The sequence below is a fragment of the Besnoitia besnoiti genome, chromosome I (genome assembly GCF_002563875.1).
Source record: "Besnoitia besnoiti strain Bb-Ger1 chromosome I, whole genome shotgun sequence".
Taxonomy (NCBI): Eukaryota; Apicomplexa; class Conoidasida; order Eucoccidiorida; family Sarcocystidae; genus Besnoitia; species Besnoitia besnoiti.
This window is the reverse complement of record NC_042356.1, coordinates 3,049,792-3,073,672: the sequence shown is the minus strand read 5'-3', so window position 1 is coordinate 3,073,672 and position 23,881 is coordinate 3,049,792. Positions and strand designations below refer to the sequence as shown.

The 23,881-nt window shown below is 56.8% G+C and overlaps 5 protein-coding genes across 5 annotated transcripts; 2 read left to right on the top strand and 3 right to left on the bottom strand.

Annotated features, from left to right (window-relative positions):
* Nucleotides 1-756: 756 nt before the first annotated feature.
* Nucleotides 757-1,209, bottom strand: BESB_004570 (uncharacterized protein; the record flags this gene model as incomplete). Its single annotated transcript, XM_029359212.1, has 1 exon — nt 757-1,209. The coding sequence occupies one exon, from the start codon at nt 1,207-1,209 to the stop codon at nt 757-759; it is 453 nt and encodes a 150-aa protein (XP_029222125.1).
* Nucleotides 1,210-3,172: 1,963 nt separating this feature from the next.
* BESB_004560 (uncharacterized protein) lies at nt 3,173-7,110 on the top strand (the record flags this gene model as incomplete). Its single annotated transcript, XM_029359211.1, has 8 exons — nt 3,173-3,329; nt 3,620-3,791; nt 4,132-4,297; nt 4,556-4,928; nt 5,095-5,267; nt 5,782-5,977; nt 6,081-6,407; nt 6,725-7,110. The coding sequence occupies 8 exons, from the start codon at nt 3,173-3,175 to the stop codon at nt 7,108-7,110; spliced, it is 1,950 nt and encodes a 649-aa protein (XP_029222124.1).
* A 1,997-nt stretch (nt 7,111-9,107) lies between these two features.
* BESB_004550 (NudC family protein) lies at nt 9,108-11,446 on the top strand (the record flags this gene model as incomplete). The annotated part of the gene is made up of 3 exons (XM_029359210.1): nt 9,108-9,879; nt 10,547-10,711; nt 11,175-11,446. The coding sequence occupies 3 exons, from the start codon at nt 9,108-9,110 to the stop codon at nt 11,444-11,446; spliced, it is 1,209 nt and encodes a 402-aa protein (XP_029222123.1).
* A 2,198-nt stretch (nt 11,447-13,644) lies between these two features.
* On the bottom strand, nt 13,645-15,837 carry BESB_004540 (regulator of chromosome condensation (RCC1) repeat-containing protein; the record flags this gene model as incomplete). Its single annotated transcript, XM_029359209.1, has 1 exon — nt 13,645-15,837. The coding sequence occupies one exon, from the start codon at nt 15,835-15,837 to the stop codon at nt 13,645-13,647; it is 2,193 nt and encodes a 730-aa protein (XP_029222122.1).
* A 2,385-nt stretch (nt 15,838-18,222) lies between these two features.
* On the bottom strand, nt 18,223-19,686 carry BESB_004530 (uncharacterized protein; the record flags this gene model as incomplete). The annotated part of the gene is made up of 1 exon (XM_029359208.1): nt 18,223-19,686. One exon carries the CDS (start codon nt 19,684-19,686, stop codon nt 18,223-18,225), a length of 1,464 nt encoding a protein of 487 aa, XP_029222121.1.
* Between the last annotated feature and the right edge of the window lie 4,195 nt (nt 19,687-23,881).

Below are 23,881 nucleotides of genomic sequence, written 5' to 3'. Positions count from 1 at the left end.
ATCGAGATCCCTATTCTGTTCAGCTCGAATACGCATCGCGCAAGATTGCGCAGGGGCTCACAGTCGAGATCTTTGCGAACAATCCTTATTCTGTACTACTACTTCAGTGAAATCCTGCGGCAGCGTCACCACTAGCCGTATCCTAGGACAGGTGTGAGGCTGCAAAAGTGCAAGTGCGAACTGAGCGGCGAAGGCGGCAGGGCGCTTGCCGAGGGTGTAACATCCGCACAAAATACTACTGCTGCAACGCTATGTTGTCTGCTTTCCCAGTGTGCGCGTGGCGGAACGCTCAGGTTCACTCGTCGTCGGCTGGACAGCAAGTGCCGCTGTTCACGCGACTTGCTCTGTAGATTCCGAGAGGCTCCGGGTGCGGTAGCGACCAATCGTGGCGTCACACTTTAAGGCCAACAAGTCTGATAGCAAGGTCATCAAGGACGCTGCGTTCGTATGAAGCACTGGCAGATGTCTGACAACCTGGAAATAAGCACTAGTGCCCGAAACTGAAGGATCCGTCGAGTGTTCTGCTGGAACACGAGATGCTCTGAATGAGAAGTCATGGCTTCGCCCTGTCATCCATGTTGACGTACTCTTCACGAAGCACTGCATCGATACACGGTTTGCTCGGGACGCCATAGAGAGGTGGGAAGCAGTTTCTCGGAATATAATGCATGCAAATACGCGAGCCCCCCGGTCATTCGACGTTTCACGCCCTCATTTCCACCGCATTCCCACAGGACGAGCTTCTTTGGTTCGCTTTTAGCGGCCGGCAACTGTCGGTGGCTGAGGATGAGACGGCGTGGGCGGAGGCGATTTCGCGGCCACCGGCGGGGCTGGTCGGGGCTCTCGTTTGCAGGAACTGGCAGTCGTGTCTGATGTGTCTCCAGATTGCGCCCGGACGCTACGTCTTCGCGTACTGTGCCGCTTCTTTTGCTTTTTGCGCTGGGTGATCAAGGAGACGCCAAAACAGTCCGGACTCAAGAAGTCGCACACCAGCAGCATGTGAAGTCGTTGCCGGCACGCATTATACGAATCTGGAGCGAATACCGTATCGGAGTCCTTTGGCGTCGACGGTGGAGGCGGCGGCGAAACTCCTGGAGCAAACGCGTCATTTGCGTCATCGTCATCAGGTAGACGACGATGTGTGTCCACCGGACCGCTCCGCGGAGCGGGTTGGACACGTTCTTCTTCCGCCGGCAACCACCTCGGCATGACCTGTTTTTGATGAAAATGGTAGTCAGAATTGGTCGTACGGCTTTGCAGCGAGCGTCAGGAAAAGTGTGGTCGAAGAAAAAAAGTGGGATAGCCTGGAAAAAATGTAATGAAATTGTGTGGTGGCTGGCCGTGGTCTGCCCAGGGCGCCCACGATCGCGCGTTCTAGCTAGGCGTTCCGAGCGCGCTGGGGGTACAGCTGCAATGTTCAGCAACGCACGATCGGAATCGCGCACCACATTACATGTCTGCCTATACATAAGACGTCTCATTGCCTGCCTGCACGGCGAGCGAGCGCTGTGTAACCCATCATGATTTGTTGAGGGTGCCTAGCCGGTCCTCAGCTACAATGTTCTCCCTGCTGAACTATGACAGGATGATTTCAGGGCAAATGCAAGTGCTGGTGCCCCCCTTATCTGCTATGTTCTTGACTCGGTCTAGACAGTCTGAGCCCAGTTAACGCCTGCAGCTGCATTTCTGACTGGGCGCGCAGTGGTTCTCCTTGAAATGCGTTTTTCATAATGAGAAGCCGAACGCCACAAGGGCCCAACAGCCTTCGTAGGACAGCCCAGGGACTACAGTTCGCAGTAAATACTCCCTAAGCACTGAAAGGAGATCATGCCGGACCCCTAACCGAGTGCCCACTTTGTACTCCGGGATCACTACTGTATTCGTGTCGAGCATAGGCTTCAACTGCTCCGCGGTGCCGATAATTGGTGCTTCCATGCGCGGCGTTGGAGCAAAAAACTCAGTCGCCTCGGGTCGCTAGTTCTAAATTCTATTAGCTTATCGCTCAGACAAGACCTCTCTGCCAACTGTAGTCCAAATTCGGAACAATCCGTACGTATTTCAAATCTAAAGGCTGTCAAAACTCGCGGCCTGCCAGTGGCGGTGGTGCTAGACATGAAGCCTCTTCCACGTTTCCTGGTTCGAGATGGTGCTCTTTCAACGAGGCATCCTAGTTAGTTCAGCCGAAACGCGGTCTCAGGCTGCTGAGACGATCGGCAGGTGCGTACAACGGAAAAACCGCTGCGCTGGAATTGTCGATGCACTGTAAGTCTTGCCTTCGTTTAGTTCCTAGTTCCCCGCTGCAGACGGCGGCGCGTGCGCTCTTTTGCTACAGCGTAGAGCGGCCGCACGCCGCTACCCGGTTTTCGCCAAGACTTTTGGTGGGCATTGATGGGGTAGTGTTTTGTTCGATTGACCACTGGAAACGCAGATATCGCTCTGTGATGCGCGTGACGATACTAGCACTAGCGGATGCGCTCATCATCAGCGGCGTCCACTTGTTCGCGCACACCACTCTGGCCCACGGAACAGAGTGGTAGTGGTGCGCGCAAAGTGAAGCGGTTCACCTGGTAGGGCCCATACAGCGGCATGCGGTCGTCAAAAGGAAGGGATGCCCCACCGGAAAGATGTCTACGAAGGAAGAGGACACGTTTTTCAGGGGTATGGAACGTAGAGCCTCCTGCGGACCGGTTTCGCGACCTCTGTATTGCTGTGCTTTACGCCTTGTACTGATGTGGAATAGAGTGAAAGGACGTTACCCGCGCCTCTGAGATCTTCACGGCAAAGCCGCTCTTCTCCCGACGCACTTTATAATCCGCTGATTTGTCGTCACTTCGGGACGCTCTGGTTCACAGAGCTAACCAGGCCGTTGTGGCACTTCAGTATCCGGTGTGGCCCAGCAACGTGGCCCCAGCAGGGACTCTTACAAAGTACGACTAACAGACACCACCTTAGTTTCGTCCGGCTTTCAGCAAAGTCAATAGCTTTCAAGAGTAGCGCCTGCAGCCTTACGGGACACCGCTAACTGTTATTGTGCCGCGTGGGCGATCTGTTGTGGCAACTCGTCGACTCTCGGCGGGACGAGCGCCTGCACGTGTAGTCAAGTAGGCTATCTGATAGACTCTCGAGTGATTATCAGGCGGGAAGCTCTTCCCTTTCGACGTCGCTCCTTAGAATGACAACTCAAAATATTTTTGGTGGAAGCGGCAGGGAGCGCCGGGGTAGCAGTGCTGCTCCTAGCACTCTGAACGAGAGCAAAGCGGGGCATCGGAAAGAACTTGACTCATACGGACCCGTCATGAACAGGGCACTCCTGGGCCAGATTTGTAAAGGTAAAAAGAACCCCACGTCGACCCAACAGAGCGAGCACGGATCTTTAGATGTGTCCGACTCCCGTCCGGTATACAGGTGGCTAGTGTCCTTGGCTGGGAGCCTCTCACATGCATAGTGCAAGCGCAAATAAGACACATATGTAGGCAGAAAGGATTCTATTTGTAAGCGAACAGACGAAGAAGGGAGTTGAAGTTGCGGGGACGGCGAATTCTATGGGACTCGAGGATTCCCCATCATCCAATAATGCGAGTGGAAAGAGGCAGTTGCATTATCTCTGTTGGTTCTACAGAGAGCGGACAGTACGAGTCCCCGGCTCTGAATGACAAGCTGTATTTGCACTTCCGAGGTTTCACGAAGATTGAGAATCTCGATGACTACACCCAAGTGAGGGCTCTCTGGCTGGAAGGAAATGGCATTCGCCGGATCGAAGGGCTGGACAATCTCAAGGAGCTGAAGTGTCTGTAAGGCTCATTTGCTTTACGTGGGTCGAGTACTTTAGTCTCTCGCGTCGATTCCGGGGGCTTCTCGCCTTCGTTCTAGAAGTGTGTCGCCATACGTCGGTAGCGTCTTATTGCGGGAGATACAGAAACTATTGTACCTACTGCATGCGATAGTTGGTATCACTATCAGGCTGCGTGAACGAGCGCTCGGGAGGAAGGGGGTGTCAACAGACTATCCAAGTCAGGACCACGCAAGCTTGAGCCTTATGAGGTGCTGACCGTTGGGACGCTGTGCGCGTTCTCGTGTTGGGGGATCCTACCGGAATACTCATTTCTGCATGTGAATGTCCGAACGGGTCAGATTCTTGCAACAAAACTGCATCAGAGAAATTGAAAATCTGGACTACTGCGAGAGATTAGTCACGCTCGACCTCTCGCACAACTGTATCAGGAAGATCGCAGGCCTGTCGTGCCTCCCACGCCTGAGCAACCTCAAGCTCGCCTACAATGCTTTTGAGACTCTGGAGGCAAGTGCTTTGTCAGCGTGCCCAGTTCATTTGTAGATTGTCGCCTGTCGACCTGTCGAGATGCGAGACGGATAAGGATGCAGAGCCCTTCACTGGTTACCGTTTGCAAATTTGCATATCCGTCTTCCGGTAATGCTATGTAAGAACTCGGACGGCACAGGTTCACGGCGACTGTAGCCCAGAATTATATATCGGGTGTTGACTGTCTCCTTCCCTGGCCTGGAAATCTGTGGGGTGTATGCTGATTTGTATGACCAGGACATCGCCGGTCTGACGGAGTGTCCAGCCCTGACAAATTTGGATATATCTCACAATAACATAGATTTCGGACCACAGGACAAGAGAGTTTCTGCTGATAGCACCTTGCCTCATTCGGCTCGGTCCACTACGGCAGCACGTCTTCATGCCAGCTCCTCGCCGCAGATTCTGCACGGCAGTCCGCGTGCAGGGGCGCGCTCGCTGGCTGGTGAGCCTGAGTGTGTTTGCGACGCCGACGAGAAGGCGACAATCACCGACTGGCTTGACGACTTCTTTGCGCTTATGCAAAGGTTATCGGGCCTGACTTGCTTGTATTTCCATGGGAACCCAGTTATCCGGAAACTCCCGTACTACCGCAAGCGCGTGGTTGCCGGTAAGCATGAGTCACCATTTAGAAACAGTTAGAAGCGAAGTGAAGAAGATTCGGAGGGCACAAGCTGTTATAGTAGCTTTCATAACTGTATTTGTATGTACTCACTGTTTCTGCGGAGCTATGCACTGGACTGCTGGTTGTGAGCTTCTGCCGCTATGTTTAACAGCTTTGCCTGGGTTACGGTACTTAGACGACCGACCAATTAAGCCTGTGGAGCGAGCAGGAAGTGAGGCGTGGGTAACAGGAGGCAGGCACGCAGAGGCAGCAGCAATCAAGAGAATCAAGGAAACAGAACAACAGCAACTCAGCAGCGATCTGGAAGAGTTCAGAAGAATGCAAGTAGGCACGCACCACTCAGCGCTGTTTTGGGGGGTGTCTTAGAGTCTTCCCCCGCAAGTGCAGATAGTAAATCGGGGCGGGTTAATTCGATCGATCACAGCCTGACGATCAGACGGGGGTTTTCCATTGCCCTACTGTGAGTAGCGGGTTCCGTCTGTGACTACCAGCTGCTAAGGGAAACAAATTCTAGAGACAACGTGCAAGGAAAGAAAGTGAGCGCCCGTGGGCGCGTTGTACACAGCTGATCAAACGTATGAAGCCACACACGCATGCATCAATGCAAAACACACACACACACACACACACACACACACAAGCGTGACCACATACCCCTGCGTCAGTGTTTGAACTGCAGGGTGTGTGTCATAACCAAGGCGAAACGGATGCAGTAAACTGGGCGCGTCCGCTCTGAGGAGCCGCAGGCAGTTTCTGGCAGCTCAACGCCCAGGATGGCGTGTGCGGGGTGTCGCCGGCGCAGCGTTGCCTCTTGTAGCTGTGTGAGTTTGCTGCACAGAACAGATACAGGGAAAACGTCAGGAGAGCGCTCGATAGAATTGCCCGCGAAGAGGAAAGAAGGGCTCAGGCGGCGGCTGGCATTGGTAAGGCAGTCCTACCTCTGTGGATATGGCAGCGCGAGGGTGAGGGCGATCTCAACCGCCTCATCTACGGGGTGATCCTTTTCATGAGAGACCATACTGCTGACAGCCTCGGTGCGCTCGGTTTGTTGCCCCCTTTTTTTCCGCCGGCTTCGTCTTTCCGGTAGTTTCATTGCGTTAGCGGTCATGGAATCATTCGCGTTTGCTGTCCTCGCAGGTGATTTTGCGGAGGCCCAAGCATGGACAGAAGACGAGCAGAGGCGCGAGATACAACGGGCTGACGCAGTCAGACAAAGCTGGCTGCGCGCAGCCGATTCTGAGCAGCAAACGATAGCAGCGCCGCGAGGCGCTGGTCTTTCCACCTCAGGCAGAAGGGATGAGACTCGCGAGTCGGTGGCTGGTGCGTCTGCCAGCGAGAGGCCAGCTTCCGAGCTCGCCCCCTTTACCCACTCACAGAAGATATCTTTCGCAGGCAACTCCCTCCTCGAGGCCGACCGTGAAGGCCCGACTTCCGCCGGAATCTCTACCGACGCGAACGAGTTCGGTACGACCACCATTGTTTGAAGTTTGTGATTACACGCCCCACGCACGGAAAGATTGAAACCGCAGTTTCTGGGGCGCTTCGGCTTCGCGTAGGATCCTCGAGGCATCACGTGACTCAGACGCCCCAGACGACGGAGGAGTCATCGTGTTCACGGAACTCCGGGTGCGGTGGTGTGCATGCGGGAGTGCCAAAATCGCCAGGCGCATCCCCGCAGTCCACGTTGCTTGCTCGTCGCACCTAGTTATACCTGCAAGCCATTCGATGTATACATAATAAGACAACACCTGTTGCTGACTTCTGCGTTATGGTGTGCGCAGCAACGGGCGCTGATGAGGCAGGACAAGCCACCGACACGACGGTTATTGTGGACCCCTCTGTTGAGGCGCTGCTCGCTCTCGCATCCGAAAGTGAAGACACTGTTTCATCCGACCACCTTATGCCAGCGACAGAGGCTCAACAAGAGTCTCACGCGCTCAGCGGTCAGGCTGCTGGCATCGCATCTAACGAGGAAGAACACACAGACTGCCCTGAAAAGACATCGGGAGTCGAGGTGCCCTCTGATGTATCTTCCATTAAGTCGCTAGAGGCACGGTACGCAGCGATAGGATCAGTCGTTAACTGCGAAGACACTTTACCTGCTGCTGGCTCTCTAGACGCACGCCAACACGGGAAGCACGAGTTCTGCTTTGACATGTTAGACTGAGAGCACGAGATCCCAGTCTCGCGCCTAAGACAGGGAAAGGCATGGTTCTGTGTGATCGTGAAACTGTCCGTTGGACATCCTGAAACAGCAGGTACCCTTGGAAGGTGTTGCCGCTGGCTACTCTAGATTTTCTCGAGAAACGTGGGTCAGTTGGGTCGTCGCTGGTGGTGCAGAGTCTTTCGGGTGTTCCTCTGGAAGCGCTTACGAGGGATGGGTCATCCGTACTCTGAAGCTTTTTGCGGAAACATCGCAGACGGCGGCTGTTCTATCTGATGCGGAGGAGGGTAACTCTGGTTCTAGTGGAAGGATCGACACGACGCACTGACCCGTGTGTGCATGCTGCGTGGAAGCCTACTGTTTCTCAGGCAGTGTTGGGACAAGTATTTAGAACTCGATCTTGTCTGACCTCCCACCATTCGCAAACAGTTCCAAAGCGAAGCAAATGTCTAGTCTAACTGAACGCTTCTCCCTGTGGTATTCCACGAACATGATCCCCGTGCGTTTTGAGAAACCAACTCGAAGGCCTCTCCGGGTTCCTTCCTTAGAACGGATAGAGGCAGCCAGAGTTCATCTACCGCGCACAACCGACACCAGCACACGAAACGTGAAGCGGCAGTTTTTCTGTCAAGTCCTGAGGAAGTGAAGTGGCTTGCGCCGCACTCCTGTTGCTGCGCTGCTGGTTGTGCGCTGCAAGGTGGTGTAGGCTTGGTGCAGTCACCACGGCCAACTCGAATTTAACAGACCAAAAACGCGACTCACGTCCTAGCTGCTACTGTGGAAACCAGTGGGGCGCAGTTTTTTCCCGCTCTGTTCCTTGGAAGCTGTGGAAAGGACCGTTCTTCCATGCCGCTGCTGACACAGTTGTACTCGGAAGCGCTACCACCACAACGCTCCTCGCCAGCCAGTCGCTGCAGTCACTTGTCTCGCAGTGTTCCTCTAGACTCGCGTTGCGGACAGGCAGTTTACTCCTCTGAGCAAAGCATAATGGCGCTGGGTATGAGCCTACTGGGAAAACGAACTGGAAAGGGCGGCCAGGAATCCCTTGTTTCGATTGATATTGAGTGACGCATGCTTTCAACCTCATGAAGCAGGTACCTGGATGTGCATGCGAGACATGCATACACACACACACACATACACAGACTGAAGACATCTGGTGTCTCAGCGCATGCTTTAGAAGGCTCTCTTCCAATTGTTTGCCTCACCACGGTCACGACCAAGCCGGGGGATACATTTTCTCTTGGGTTTGTGAGCAAGCTTCGTGCGCTTCGGTTTGGCATGGGAGTGCACGCCGAAGAGGAAAGCCGGAAGTGACTCTTTTCCCGTAAGCATGAGACGGCGTGTTTGCTGAGTTGGTCTTTATCCGCGTGCCTGGATTTTTTTTGTTGAGAAGCATTCTTCCCTTCCATGCTTTCCTTCGCCGGTCTGCAACTTCGCATCTTGACGCAAGAAAAAGTCGGTCAATTGTAGCACTACAACCTCCCTTTGGCACAATCGTCGTGGCCTGCCGGGCGGTCACACGGCATTCGCCAGCGACATGATCTGTCGGCTTACCAAAGCAAATGATGTCTATGCACCTATGGCTGCAGAATCAGCATGTATAGTGGCGTTTGTGTGTGCGCAAAGGGACACAGGAATCTCTTTTCGTTCCGCGGCTGGGGCGTCTGAAAAGTTGTTTCATTCCCCGCCAATCTCCACCAAGATCCACGTGCGGTACGGAGACACTGCACGCTGGAGTTGTGTTTCCGAACTCGTGTCACCACTTCGTTTCTCGCAGAGCACTTCCGCGCTTTGAAACGGCGCTGTTTCCTCAAACCTTGCGAGCAGCTGGCGCTTGCCCGCTCCTCCTCGCGTTGGCGCTGCTTCGAAACGGCACATGCAGACCGTACTCGAGAGGCGTATAGAGCCTCCGTTTTCTTCACGTGGGCGTTGTACAGTTGTTTTTCCAGTTGTGAAACTCTCTTTTCCGCCGCCCTCGCCTCACCGTAAGCCGCACCATGGCAGGCACGGATGGCGAAGCCCACCGCTGGGCACAAATGCACGAGGAGCTGTTGCTGAACATCGCGCGGCACCACCCAGATATTGAGAGTCTCTTGCAGACTTTTTTTGGATTTCTGGAGCGCCGAACAGACTTTTTTCACGTGATTGAAACTTCTGGAGGATCGTCTGCCTCTGGTGCAGCCACAGTGGGGTTCCCCGAAGGTCGAGCCGAGGCCATGGTCGGCCGAGCCTTCAAACAGGCGCAGCTGAACTACAGACGCCGCGCGCAGCCGCACCTTCTCGGCGAAGCGTCAGCACCCTTCACGCTGCATCCTCAACGTACGGAGGCCTCAGCTTCTTCGGCACAAGCTCGGGCAACTGTCAGCTGCGCGGAGAGAGGAAGCGAAGCGACAGGGGCGCCTGCCGCAGCAGCTTTGGGGCCCGGAGGCGGTCCTGCAGCCGCAGGAGGCCCGCGAGATGCGCAGACGAAAGACGCGCGCGAGCGTGAAGCGGAGGAGCACGCGCCGGGATCGAAGGAAGAGAACGCGGCGCCGACGAGCCGCCCATCGGGTCAAAAAGAGGCAGCGGGAGAAAGCTCCTCTTCGCCAGCGCAGGGTGGAAGAGGCAAAGAGCTCACGACGTGGAATGGAGGGGTGTATCGCAACTACAGATGGACGCAGTCACTCTCAGACCTCACCGTCCAGGTGCCTCTTGACAAGACGAAATACCGCTCCAAAAGGGACTTGAACATCGCGATGACGCCAACCAAGCTCAAGGTCACTCTCGCAGGTAATCATCTCCGCGCGCTCCGCGCCGGCTGGGCCGTCTCTCGCTGCGTTTCTCGTGGACTCCGTCCGAGGCCTCTTTTGGTGTTTCCATCCGTGGCATGTCAGGCCGCAGCGACGGTTGCCGCGCGCAGCCAACTCCGGGCCCTACGGTGGGAGATGAATGAACTGAGTCGCCCGCACTCGATTTTTCGTTAAGGTTTAGGGTAGGAGGACGGGTGGAGCGTGCCTCGTCACAGAAGCGAAGCGCCTGGGTGTCGAGAGACCGGGTGCTTCTCCGTTGAACGCGAGGTTGTTCTTGTGTTGCAGTACACTGACTCTCACACCGCGCCCCTGTGGGGTGGCAAGCGCGGGCTGCGATGACAAAGCGCGTCATGAGAGGCATGCGTATTCGCGGCTCTCCCAGCAGAACTGACTGCTAGGAGAGACGGTGATACTGCTCTGCCCGACCGCATGGGCCGGTCGAGCCAGCCGCGGGGTGTGTGGCGAGCGTCAGGGGCGGCCCCTTCCGATGGACTTACCGCGGCGCCCTGGTTGCCCTTTTCTTTTCCAGAGCCGTTCCAAGAGAGGTGTTTTCGCGTCTTGGGACACGTCTGTTCCGGCAGAAAGGCAGACCTTGTGTCAGCCGGCGGGTGTTTTGCGCACTTTTGATCGTGCGGCGCTGCACTCAGGTGAAGTCCTGCTGGACGGCGAGTGGGAAGAGCCTGTGAACGCACTCGAGTCCCTGTGGCAGGTTGAGGACGGTCCGTATCTCTTGCTGTCCATTGAGAAGGCGCGAGAGAACTGGTGGGCTTCGGTGCTCAAGGGCGAAGAGAAGATCGACACAACCAAGGCAAGTCTTCACAGCAGGCCGCAGTCGCGAGGGGGGCCGTATGAGGCAGCGCTTCATTATACGCGGGCAATGCATGCTTCATGTGGAGGCCGTGCCTGGCGTCTTGCGTGTGACACCGGGTCGTCAACGAAGGATTTGAGAGGCGCACCTTGCTCTTGAATCGCCGTTAAACTCTGCACATTGCTTCCAGCGCGTCATAAACCAGAATCGCGGAGAGGCGAATCGGTTTCTGGGTCGCTGAAGGGTGCCCGCACCGGGGCATCGCGCAGCTGAATCTGGAGGGTGTTTCACGCGTTGGGCATCTGCAACGGCGACGCCAGTATCTCCAAATGTAACATCGCTAAAGAAGGAAAGACTGTCACTTGGTGTTTTTCAGCCAAGAATTCTGCACGCAGACGTGCTGTGGCCGCGACTTCCCCCCTGTGACCTCGCAGCTGGTTCCGGTTCGCCCGACTTGTCAAATGTAGCTCCTGTTACCCGTTGCGTGGCTGTCCAGATTGAGTCGGTCAAGCGCGTCGAGGACTTTGACGCCGCCACGCAGGCGCACATCCGGAAGATGATGTTTGACCAACAGCAGAGGATGCGCGGCGAGAAGACGTCCGAGGAGATCGAGAGGGAAGAGCTGCTCAGGAAGGCCTGGGACGCGGAGGGATCGCCTTTCAGCGGCACGCCCTTCGACCCGTCCGTCTTGAATCTTCAGAGTGGTCTACCTCCGGACTTCATGAGCAAAAACGACTAAATGCAACCCCTTGCCGGGGGGGGCGAGGGGGGGAGTGGAGGAGCAGGAGGGCGGCGGTCGGTGTCTCTCGGGTGTCTGCATGTTTTATCGGCCAAATCGTGCTAGCGTGGCGACCTCCTTTTCGTTCTTATTTCTCGCGGGGGGAGGGATGCTTAGCGGACGGACGGGTCTGATGATGCGTTAGTCCTCCGTGTGCGAATCTCTACGCCGGGGGCAGAGAATCAGCTCCGCGTGGGCTATAGACTACAACGGTTGGAAGCTTTGGTGCGTCTGTTGTGAGGACGGTGCATCACCTTACAGTGTGAGAGCCGAATTCTCAAAGCGTTCGCCGTGCGGCAGACGCAGTACAAAGGGCCAACGCCTGCAGTTTTCGCTTTCCGTTGTTCGCTTTCCCGCGTCTACGAACGCGGAGACGATGAGGAATACAAGGAGATCGAATCCTGCTGTGCATGCGCATACAGCCGCAGTGTCCATATCTGTCTCTGCACGGTCTCTCCGGTTTTGTATCGAAGACTGCGTGGTATCTTCTTGTCGGATTCTTACAAGCCTCCGGCTAACTGAAACGAGTCTACGTGGCCTCTCTTCGGGCCTGCGCTGCAATGAGCCACGAGGTGATTCATACGAGCCGAAAGGGGCTGGACTTCTGTAGCTCGTTGTAGCGATCCGGGTATGATGAAAAAGCAGATGCGTTTTCGTTTCCTGTGCTCGCCTCTTTTCAGTCGCGCGCCAAGTCTTACAGGCGAGCTGGCTATCAGTCACGCGCTGAATCGCAGCATTGGCAGAGTTGCAGGTGCCCTAATATGTCAGCAAACCCAGTATATGATGACACGGAGGATGTGGACTGCGACAGAAGGGATGCTTCGTGAATCTACCGCGCTGTAATGTCGCGCATTGTTTTTTCTGCGTCCTCTCAATGCATTCCGGCAGTCAGCCGCAACTCCACGCTACCTATCGGACGAGACTGAAACGAGCGCCACCAACGGCAACGCCTGCTGCTCACAGGCCAGTCGACTCCAAGCCATGAGATCACTGTACTTTCCAACTTACAAATATGTCTAAAACAGCTTTCCACACTGATCGAGTCGCGGGGCGGTCTCGCCATGGAGCTGCTCATGTCTAGATCGGCAACGCTGGTCATCCATCGGTGCCGCCACACATTGGTGCGAGGTTGTCATTTACTCTCTGCTTAAGCGAGATTAGCGAAGCTATCACTACAAAAAGTCGGGCAACGGAGCATCGGACAAGCGAGATGTCTCCCACGTCGACGCCGTCTACTTGTCTGTAGCATGAGGGCATCGCGACGTCAAGCTTCGTACGCCAAAACGCATATTTAACGAATTAAAGGGGTTACTACGAGGCAGTTCCTCAGTCAAGCTTCGTACGCCAAAACGCATATTTAACGAATTAAAGGGGTTACTACGAGGCAGTTCCTCAGTCTCTCAGAAAAAGCTAGAGGGCATGCGTGAACGTGCGGAGGGAACGATTCTTGCCGATGCATCCGCGCAAGAGCCTGCCTGGGAGGAGGCCTCGAGGTGGCGAGGGCGTGGCGTGTTTCAGCCCTCATGTGTATGCCGTGACTGTTTCATGCCTCGTTAAAATGTGTACGAGTTAACTGAGGTGCTGTTTGCACTCCAGAGTGATACGAGTGATTCATCTCTACGGTTTGTGTGTGCGAGTTAGAACCAGAACCTCAGGCACCAGGCGAGCGGTAAGTGCGCACACTGGAGTGACTGTGTTGCCTCCTCCCATTGAAGCCATCGAAGCACTGCGTCATCAAACGTGGTTGTCCAGCGCCATAGTCCACACACAAACAGGTGTACGGGTTGTCAGAAACGCAAATAAAGCCGATTCTTCAATCGCATCGGTACAGGCGCGTTCCATCGCGTGAGCGGTAGCTTAGTCTGTGTGCCTGACAAGATCAAGATGAGGCCAACGCAGAAAGCGACAAATGGAGTCCTCTGCTTTTACGCAGATCGCCGCGGCCGGTACTCCCCGTCCATCGCGTCAAACACATCCTCTGGAGCAGTTTTTTTGTTGTGTTTTCATTTTTTTGCGCGCCGGCGTGGTAGCGCAACCCTGGCACTGGAGTTTGACTGCGGTTTAAGTCCTACCCGCCTCAACTTGCCAGGGGTGTCTCGCCTCTCGCTCCTCCTTCCTAGCTGGAAAGACAACGCCGTCCGCTGGTCTGTTGATAAGTTTCAGCTGGGCGTTTCAGCGTCTCCCGTCGGCTCTACGAGAGCGAGCGTGTGTGTCTGGCCGCACCACGCGGCAACAACTTTGGATTTCTGCCTCCCTTCCGCTCCCTCGTTCGCACGGGTCCGGCTGGCCTTTTCCAACGGCCTCGCCGCCGCACCGGGGTCCGCGGCGGAGCCCCACAGCTGCTCGACTAGCTGCGGCACGTCCCGGCTCACCGCGACACTCTCGATGGCGTCTCCTCGCCCCAGCTGTCCCTCACGACCGCGCCCCCACATCCAGAGCCCGCCTTCACTTGTCCAGGCCGCAAGGTGCCCGCCGCCGGCACTCGCGCCGACCACCTTCCCGCCGCCGGCACTCGCGCCGACTGTGGCTCGGGGACTCAGCGCCGCGATCGCCGCCGGCAAGTCCGCGTCGCTGCGCGCGTTGCCACATTCCCCGTCGCGGCCGTAGCCCCAGACAAACACTTCGCCGGCTGTCGTGGTGCAGCAGGTGAAGAAGTGACCACAGTGAACCGACGCGACCTGTTTGTCGGCGAGCGCGTCGACGCGGCGAGGCAACAGGACATACCGGGACTCTTTTCCGAGGCCCAGCTGGCCGTAGTCGTCGCTGCCCCATGTGTAGATTTCGCCGTCCGCCGTCACGGCGGCGCAGTGCGACGATCCGCACGCGACTTGAACGACCCTTTTCGCGAGCCGATCTGCCGAATCGGCCTCGCTCTCCACTGGGCCGCGCACCTCGAGCTTCCGCGGCGTCGCGGCGTTGAACGCAAGGTCCGAGCTCGAAGCGATCGAGGCGAAGTCTGTGCCGCGCCGGCCGCCGCGGGCCTGGCTCCATGCCGGCGGCGGCCCCACTTGGCCGCCCCGCCCCTCTCCCCACACGTATAGCTCCCCATCCTGCGTGACAGCTGCCGAAACGTGTTTGCCGCAGGCAATCTGCGTGACGCGTTTGCCGCGGAGCTCTCCCTCCACGCGCCCGCCGATGAGGCCTCTCTCCTTCTGCTGGCGCCGCGCCCAGGGACTGTCGGCGTCACTCTCACGCGCGTCGTCCAAGTCCCGCGCCGTGTCGACGTTGCCCTCGCCCTTGTCGCCACGCAGGACCCCCCAGAGCCAGTTCCTTCGTCGCTTGTCGGCTTGCTGGCCGTCCGCGTCTCCAGCGTCGCGGGCCTCAACCCGCCCGCACTCGCCGTGCGCATTCCCGCCCCAGCTGTAGACCTCGCCAGAGTCGGTGAGCGCCAGAGTGTGGTCGTCGCCGCACGCGACCGCGACGACGCGCACCGGGAGGCGGCGCAGGCCCTCTACGCACTTGGGCAGAGCCTGGACAGCGAGCTCCGCAACGCCGGACGCGGAGACCCGCGCCGCATGCGAGCCAGACGACCTGTCTCCGTCCGCGGACGGGCGCGCCTCCCGGGGCCAGTCGTGCCCCAGACGGTTCTTCCCGCCGCGACCCCACGTGAAGACGCGTCCGAGGGACGTGCAGCAGACCGAGTGAAACGCGCCCGCTGCGCACTGGGACATGGACTCGCCGGCGTGGAGAGCGGAGACTGGAACGGGCTGCGGCGTCGACACACTCAACACGCTTCCGCCGAGCCCCAGCTGGCCGTCGACGCCGCTCCCCCAGCTGCACAGCACGCGCCGCCGGTCCGCGGACGGCGCAGCCTTGGCTGATGCCCCCCTCCGCGCTGACGCGCACGCAGCGGCAGCGCTGAGGGGGCCGACGAGGCCGGTCGTTTTGGGAAGGTCAAAGTCGGTGTACAGGGCCCTGGCAGGGCGCGGAGCCCCCGCAGACGGCCGGAGGTGCTCACGCCGCAGCATCGACCACGCCACGCCCTCCCGCGATTCGCCCTCGCGTCTCCTTGACGCCGCCACGCCGGCAAAAACAGCTGCGCCGACTGCCGCCCCAACCGCAAGCGGAAGGGCCCCACTCGCGAAGCCTTTGGTCGAGGACTCCCAGTCTACTCTGCTCGCCCTTCCAGGGTCAGTCCCCGTCGCCGGGCGCCGGCTTGCGCTGGCCGCCACAGAGAAGCCGCTGGACTGCCGCCGGGCGGTTCTGAGGGCTGCAGACGCGGAGAGGCGAAGGAACTCATTCGAGGCAGATCCGGTGAAAGCTGCCTGGACACACAGAGGTCGGCAGCCACGAACTGAGGCAGCTTGCGCTGCAAGACGCCGGAAGCGGCCTGCAGTCGAAGGGAGCGCCATGAGCCTCACTTCAACGGGGGTGGATGCGTGTGCTCGGATCCCAGAAGACACGCAAACGCGAACGGCAGCGCAGAAGTCTGGCTTTCAAAAACGGAGGTATTCGACCCGCTTGTGGCCTCGCCTTCAGTGCGCGTTTCACAGCCACAGATCTGTCACGTTTGCCACGCAGAAAAACGGCGCTCCTCGACGAGAAAAAAGGTACAGGCCCTTGGGAAAACCGGGCCGTCAATGACGGACACAGTCTGTAGGCGTCTCTGCAGGGATCTTAGGTGGATAGGCGTCTGGCGTCTGTCTACAGATCGGTTCGCTGCCGAACGAGGCCGATCCACTGTCCGAGGGGGAGGATTTTTGAACACCCTGCTCCGCGTGGATTCAAGAGAGCGAGAGAGGGCCGCAGCGCCGGCCCGCAACCACTCAGGGCCTCCTGAGTGTTGCAACCAGGTGAAGACTGTGCGATGCAGAGCGCCAGATTTCGAGGCACATGGGAAAGATGCCTCCGCGAAAGGAGCTCAGACACCGTCGCCAAAGGCGTCGGCTCAGCAGCCTGGCCATCAGTGTGTGTGATGTCTCCCGCTACCTCGAAAATGAGGCATGCAGGAGAACATGCAGCTTACAGCTCCCATGCGGCAGTGTCTACACACAAACAGCTCCGCATGTGAACGAGCTGCGAATGCGATGGAACAACAAACTCTTCACCGACGCAAAACGAGACGGTCTACGGCAGAGCAACGAAAGCCAACCACAGTCATGACCGGGGATGCCTGAGGACACATGCGCCATTCAATGTAGGGCTCCGTATAATGCGAGCATTTGGGCTTACAGATACAACGCACCGACTGACGCGCACCCCGGCGAAAGTCAGTGACAAGAGAGCAGCGCCCACGGCCGAAGACGGCAACGAGCGCCCATAAGGAGCGAAAATCCAGAGATAGGAAGAAATACTCGGGACAAAGGACCAAAAAGGAAGAAGAAACCAACAGGAGCGTAGCACACTTCGCACAACTCTCTCAAATGCAGGTAACCTTTCAGCACGTTTTGCATGCGCAATAAAACGGCTACAGAACATGCCAGGGCTAGTCCTTCTCTGTTTGGCACACCAGTGCGAAGGAGAGTCTTCCTCGGAATCCGTGGCGCGAGTTCATGTTTCTCACGGATGAGAAACGTATGAGCATACCAAGAAACGCTAGCGCATGGATATCCAGTTTGCAACGGCTGGCTCTTTTACGCCTTACGCTAGTCCTGCTCCCGTAGTATGTCCTCCTCCAAGTTGTTTACAATTAATATTGATAATCTACATTCAATTTAGTGTAGTTCTGGTAAGGTTTGTTGCGTTACATGCTCCACCTGTTGTACGAGCCCCGGTCAAGTAGCGGTCGCACGGCACTCCAGAAGGCCATCGTTCGATATCCGTAGGGGAGAAATACGGCGCTTTTCATGTCGCTGCCAGGGAACTGTGTGGAGCAGTTAGTTGCAGGTGCGCATCCACGAACGAACAGGCAGTTTGATGGCAGGGACAGGGTTCTGGCAGGACGGATCAGGAGTCTGTTCGTCTGGTGCTGAGCGATTTCCGCGCCAGCACGCCAGCGGCTAACGGTAACAGGACTTCTGTTCTAACGCAAAGCCGTGTCTCAACATCGACGACCCTTCTACGGATACGGCGTTCGTGGCTGCTTCTCCGCGCAGACCGAACGCACTGCTTTGCTAGAAGATGATTTCAGGTTACGATACTGGCGCGGGGTGATCCACGTGTGCGGTCGGGAGGACGAACCGGCGCCTTCGGAAATGGCCAAATGGCAGCGGAGCAAGCTCAGCCCCAATGTAGCGTAGTCGAAAAAGCACTGAGCCAAACCAGTCCCTGGGCCGTTTTCGCCTCGGTTCTTTCCACGGCGTCGACACCGCCGCGGGCACTATGCTGACGTTACGTTTTAGATCAGCCGTCACCTCTCTCGCGCGAGTCCACGGTAACATCCCTGGTCGCTGTGTGGTAATTTCTACAACAGCGTTGACGTTTTGTTGGATGAGAAGGAAAACCGACACGGGCACGACAACTGCGTCGTCTTGCGCTTCAGCTCTTGAACAACACGTACCGCTGGGATACACCAAAAAAACTCAGCCGTTGTGTGGACGAGCATTAACATGGAATGACACGGAAAGACCGGCCGTAGGTCTCTTCACACGCGCTGAGAAACGGGCACCCGTCCATACACGTAGTGCACGGCGAAAGTCCCTGCAAGCGGCGGCCTCAAGAACGACCAGGTGGTGTTGTCGTCCCTGCTGCCCGGGACGACTACACCAGCCTCCCTCACAAGCTCATTCCTGCTTAGTGATGACGCATGTGCTGCGTTCGCGCAGTGCTGCACGAACTGCCCACCCATCATCCGCCTATCAAGTACCTATTCGCGCCAGCAGGAGTGTCGTGACTACCTGCCCCTCCACGCCCCCGAACTTGAACGTTTTGTGGCGAAGTTGGTCGACAACTTCGAAGAGAGGGAGGCCAGTGCCTTGCTCAGATCTGCAGAAGAAGCCCTCCAATTCGTCACGCGTGCAGTTGCAAGACGTGAGGAAGAGGAGCCCCGCCGCAGGCAGGAGCGGCGCGATTCTCTGCACATACACTTCGGGGGTTTTCAGCAAGTAAAAGACGTCGAACGTGCCTTTGTCGTGGATAACCGAGAACTGTGGCAGCGCCTCGAGCGGCGCCAGAGTGTCTCCCGACAAGCCCTCCGGTCTGCCCGGTGAGGACACGCCGTCGTCAGGGGGTCTGTCCGCGCCATTTCGTTGCTCACGGCTGGTGGAAGAACTGCCACAACCTGCGCATCCTCGGGCGCCTGCCCCCAAGAGGCACTCACTCCTCGATGCCTCGTGCGCTCTGGCCCCAGCAGATGAAGTTTTGGCCGCCTTCAGCGCCTGCACCTGCCTCAGATCGACGAGGGATAAGCAAACGTGTGGGAGACTGCGAGACGCGTCAGACGCCGGAGCAGCTGAGGCGGAGTCAAGGCAAGGCTCGGGCGCCTCTCCGCCTTCCTCAGGAGACTCAGTCTCAGTTTGGTCGCCACGACGAACGGCCCGCTGCCTCCGCCCCCGCTGCCCTTTCTTTCGCAGCAGGAGTCTGCCCACGTTGCGGCGCGCCAGCTGTATCGCGGCTGCGCTGTAGTCGACGCCGGCGAGAGCGCAGCAGCCGCGGCGAAGGAGACGGAGAAGAAACAAGCCGTTGCCGCATCCAACGTCGAGAATAGGTATTTCGAGGTGCGTCTTCGGCATCTCCCCCCGTTCGGGGAGGTCAGAGGCGAGGGAGCGTTCGGTTCGAGGATTCGTGGCTCGAGGGAAGTTGGCGTAGGCCGCAGCACGTGAGGGGTGGTCGCCGGCCGTCAGCTTCGTACCGCTGCAAACTTCCTCGAGTGAAGCGACGAGCCAGTCGGCAATTGCTTCACTCTGCGCCGCAAACCACTCTTCTCCGTCCCCTTCGTCAGTTTCCGAGTTGTCTGTGTCGATGCGTTCTTCGGCCGATGCGCTGCTGTCTTCATCGTCCTCTTCTTGGTCCTCGCATGCAAGATGGAGCTCCCGTTCATACACGTCTTCCCAATACGCGTACGACGCAGGGAGAGGAACGCGCTCCTTCTCTTCCTCGCTCTCCGGTGCTGCCGCGGCGGCGGAGCTGTCAGCCTGGAGGGTGCCTAACTCGTTCGCGGTGCGCCGCTGCGAGCTGGCATCTGGCTCCGAAGGAGACAGCGGAAAACGCGAGTCCGCCTCCGGAAGGTCATCGCTTTCCTGCGGGAAGTCTCTCTTGCGGCCTGCTGTCGAGTCTGCGTCCTGGAGAGACGCCTCCACCGGGCACGTGTTGGGGCCTGCCATGGGGGGCGACCGGGAGCTGCGGGAACAGGTCGGCCTCAAAGAATCCGTTAACGAGCTCGTGAAATCGAGGGAGACGAAGAGTCCACGCAGTGGCTCTCAACAAGACGTGAGATAAAGCAGACAACTAGACAACAAGGCAAATCGGCGTGAGACTCGTCACGCAGAGACCCCGTCGCGCGCAGAGTAATCCCCGCGTGGGGGCTGGCTTTCCCGACCAGCCGACTGTTGGAAAAAGTGGGGAAAAGAAGGCTGATAGTGGGTAACGCCGAGCCACAAGTGAGAAAAGACGCCGCACAGTTCTAGGATGGCTGAAACACCATCATTTACCGGGGTCACTGGCTCAGTAGGTCGTCTCTGGAGTGTCGCATACTTGAAAAGCGCCGTACAGTACTTCTCTTAAACCGCACGAGCGGCGCCGCGGGTCGCGGCGACTCCGGTGTGCGCAAACGACTCTAAGAAAATGTCTTCGCCTGGGAGCATATCTCCCATCGACACTTTTTAACAGGTGTGCGCCTTAGCGGGTAGACTAAAGGAGGCAAAACTTGTTCTTCATGTGCCTATATATCAGCTTGGCGCCGGCGAACTCGAAGGTACTTACAGTTGGCGTGGGAAGGCGGTATGTAGCGTTGAAATCTGCCGCCCTCCTGGGTCCGAAAGGCCACGCGGAGTTGTCTGTGGCGGCATTTTTGCCACGGAGTTGTCTGTGGCGGCATTTTTGCCACGGAGTTGTCTGTGGCGGCACAGAATATTCCGTGGGCTCTGGAGGAGCCCCTGCACTCTTCCCGTCATGGAGGATTTGTTGGACAAGGGCAGTGATCCGTTGAGGATCGCCCAGCCTGGTCACGCATCAACTCAAGATTACGCCGATTGAAGCGTCAAGCCTCCAGCGGGGTGTGACGTCGGTGACCCCGGAAGGCGAGTCAACTATACGCGTTGCACCTAATGTTCTCCGCGAACTTCTGCCGAAATAGTCCTCTGAAAGAACAACTGGACGACCGGGTTGCGGCAACGAGGTCACGGTTCACGTTCCCTGATGACCAGACATTGTTTATCGGTTCCGATGTTCTGCGGATGTGTAGCCCGCGGCGTCGCAAAGTCTAGAACAGCGTCTCCGTTGTATGTTTTGACCAGACCGCATTCTGTGCGTAGCTGAACGCGTATGCCTCAAGAATGGCAGCGTGTCTTTGCTGACCCGGCCTCGTCCTTCTGTGTAATTCGTCTGCGGGCCCTCAAGCGCGTTGTGTATTTCCTTCGATTGCGTGTTGACGTTGACCTTTTCGCTGACGTGCCCCCGAATTGTACTTGCCACCTCACCTCATCTGCGGGAGAGCATGTTTTGATATCTTCGTTTTATTTGCGTCGTCGTGACCGCACATGCTGCAGGATTGTTCGTCGGCGTTATGGTGTATCAACGTTTCAGGTAAACGCACCGCGATATTTTCTCCGTACTACGGAGTCGCTGAGTTCTCGTTGAATAATGCCGTGAAACGCGGAAGTGATATTGACTAGACAGCGCATCATACTTTTCAAGTCAGTGTGTGTGCTGAAAAGAGCACCTCGCCAATGGGAACGCACGTACCGTTAGGGAATGGTTTATGTGTATTAACCCAGTTACAGAATGCTCAGTAAATGTGTGCTGGAAGACGCCTGAGCAATGTATTCACTGTCATACGTAGGACGCTGGAAACAGGCTCTCTCGCGCGGCCTTCCGAATGTTATTTGCCGCGCCCTGTTCTTGACTGTATGATATTCCATCTTGGATACGGGTTTTTTACACGCTAGCTACGAGAAGGCTCTTCCGTTTTGATTTTTGCCCATATGTGAGAGCGCCGCTAAAGGACGAATTGTGGTGCCATTTCAGTTGTGAGCCTTTCTCTGACCATGTTTTGCTGTGTCATTTTGAGTGATCGGGGACGCGTCACACAAGGTGTGAGCGAGCCCAGCAGACGGAGAAAGCTCCTGAAAGCGGTTGTGTCGGTTTTACCGATTGTGCTTGCTGCACTGTACGCGAGACCTGAGTGGTACAGGTATGCTGAATCCTCATCGATGTCTGGGGCGGCTGCTCGAGAATCAGAAAGCGCAAAATATGCTGAGTCTCTACATATTGGAATGCAACAGGGCCGTTCTTGCGACGTAACGCCCAGCATTACCAGCCGCCCAAGTGCTTTTGCCTCTGTACGTGTTGGACCCCACACGGCAACAATCTCTGCACAGACGCCATTCACTTATTTTGGCGACAACGGGGATCTCTACGCGATTGCGCACGTGAGCGGACTCTCCTTCCCGTGCGTGGAATGTGAAGCACGGGAAGCAGAGGCGGAAATTGAGTGGGCAGCGGAGCAGCAGCGACGGTGCGATGAAGCAATGGTGCTGAAATTCATAGGCGCGCTACAATCTGCGTTTTGGCAGGCGGCACATGAAGAAAGGGAACTTCCTGGCAGTACGGGGACGCGGGTTCAACGCTTATATCAGGAATTGAAACACCTCAGAGAAAAAAGAAACATCCTGCTGACACAGAGGTTGGAGTTTGAGAGAAGGAGGCAAGAAAGAGGTAAGTACTTGGTCAGAAGACAGGAATCTGAGGGAGCCGCGAGCGCAGCCAGGTACGAGTTCCTGTCTAGTTTGCAAAGGAGGCGCACCATGCATCGAGAACACGAGAGAACGCGACGCCAGTGGGAACAAAGAAGCTCAACAACAGGCCGGGCCCTTACAGCCGCCATATCAGTCGGGAAGCAGAAATCATCGACAGACGTAGAACCGCAGTTGGACACTGTTATTAATTCCCTGGCAGCGTTGGCAGCTGTACCTCCAGTTTTAAAAGGCGAACGCCGACGACAAGGGGCATAGAATGGCAGTATTATGTGCTTCGCGTGAGATTGCGAGGCCACGCCTTTGTCTGTCCGCATCGTTTATCAAGATGATAAATGAAACTGGCGTTGGCTCTATCAACACAGGGGACTGTATCACCCGTTTAAAGGCATTTAGGTGGCAGTGTGTGTAAAACGTGTGAATACATTTTTGCCAGGGGCACGATGATACACTCATTCACACAGATTGTGATTCTTGTAGAATGTTGCGCTTCGCAGCTCCCCCAGAACCTGTACTGTCCTCTGAGCCGAGATTTAGCACTGTGTAATATATGGATGTCCAGACATACACCTTGGTATACATAGACTGGTACAGGAACACTGGAGACGGAGGGCGTTTTGTAGCAGCCAATGTTTTGGTTTGTGGACGGTGCCCAGTCTACTGTGAAGTCGATGCCGCGGGTGAAGGCTAATGCGATGCGAGAGCCCAAATACCGGGCGACAGAAAGTGTAGCAGACCTAAAAGTCCCGTGGTGAGCCTCTGTGATGCTTTTTGTAGTTCTGGGTAGCAGCATCGAGCTGCGTACAAAAGAGGCGACGTGAATGTCTGCTTATACCAGTCCATCTCTGTCTTCGGTGCGAGGTGTGCATTTAATACCCAGCTGGGGTCTTGTAACTGAGTTTGCGCATCTTCTGGCTTCACGCGACCGAACAAGGCAGCCGTAATGCGGAACGGCGTGCCAAAGCACCGTCTCTCTATTCCAAGAGACATGGGAACTAGGCCTCTTCGATATCTGACGTACAGAGGCTAAGAGGCTGCGTACCAGGTCGTGGCACACGAGACAGCACTCAGTACAGTTCGCCTCCATTGCCTTCTTAGTTGCCAAGCGTCCCTCTCTCCCTAGTTTTGCACCGTGTTGCTAAACACAAGTGTCTGTATTGGTTTTGACAGCAAGCGGATCCTAACTACCGAAAAAAGGATGATTCGTCAGCGTGCTTGCCTAGTACGACCAAGACAGCGCTCACGGTGCTGTTGGCGGCTTGCTAAGGAATTCAGTCCGGTCTGCGTGGCAGAAAATGACCGGAAAGGCGTCAGAGGAAAAACTCGAGAGAAGTACAATGTGCGAAAGAAAACCGATGCACGCAACAACGGTGGTCCGAGGAAGACGAATCCACCCTTCTTTTTCGTGTCTTTCACAACAACATGCGTGGAAGTGGAGGGGGGTGGGTGGTTTGGGAAAGGGGGGATGCAGGTTGTCTGGCCCCCAGTTCCGTTGCAGGACACCCCTGCAGACATTCCGGGAGATTGATTTGTGAAAAGCATGCACAGCCTTCCAGCGAGTGGGCTTCCAAGGTGAATGACATGCAAAAGTTGGTCCTGTGATGAT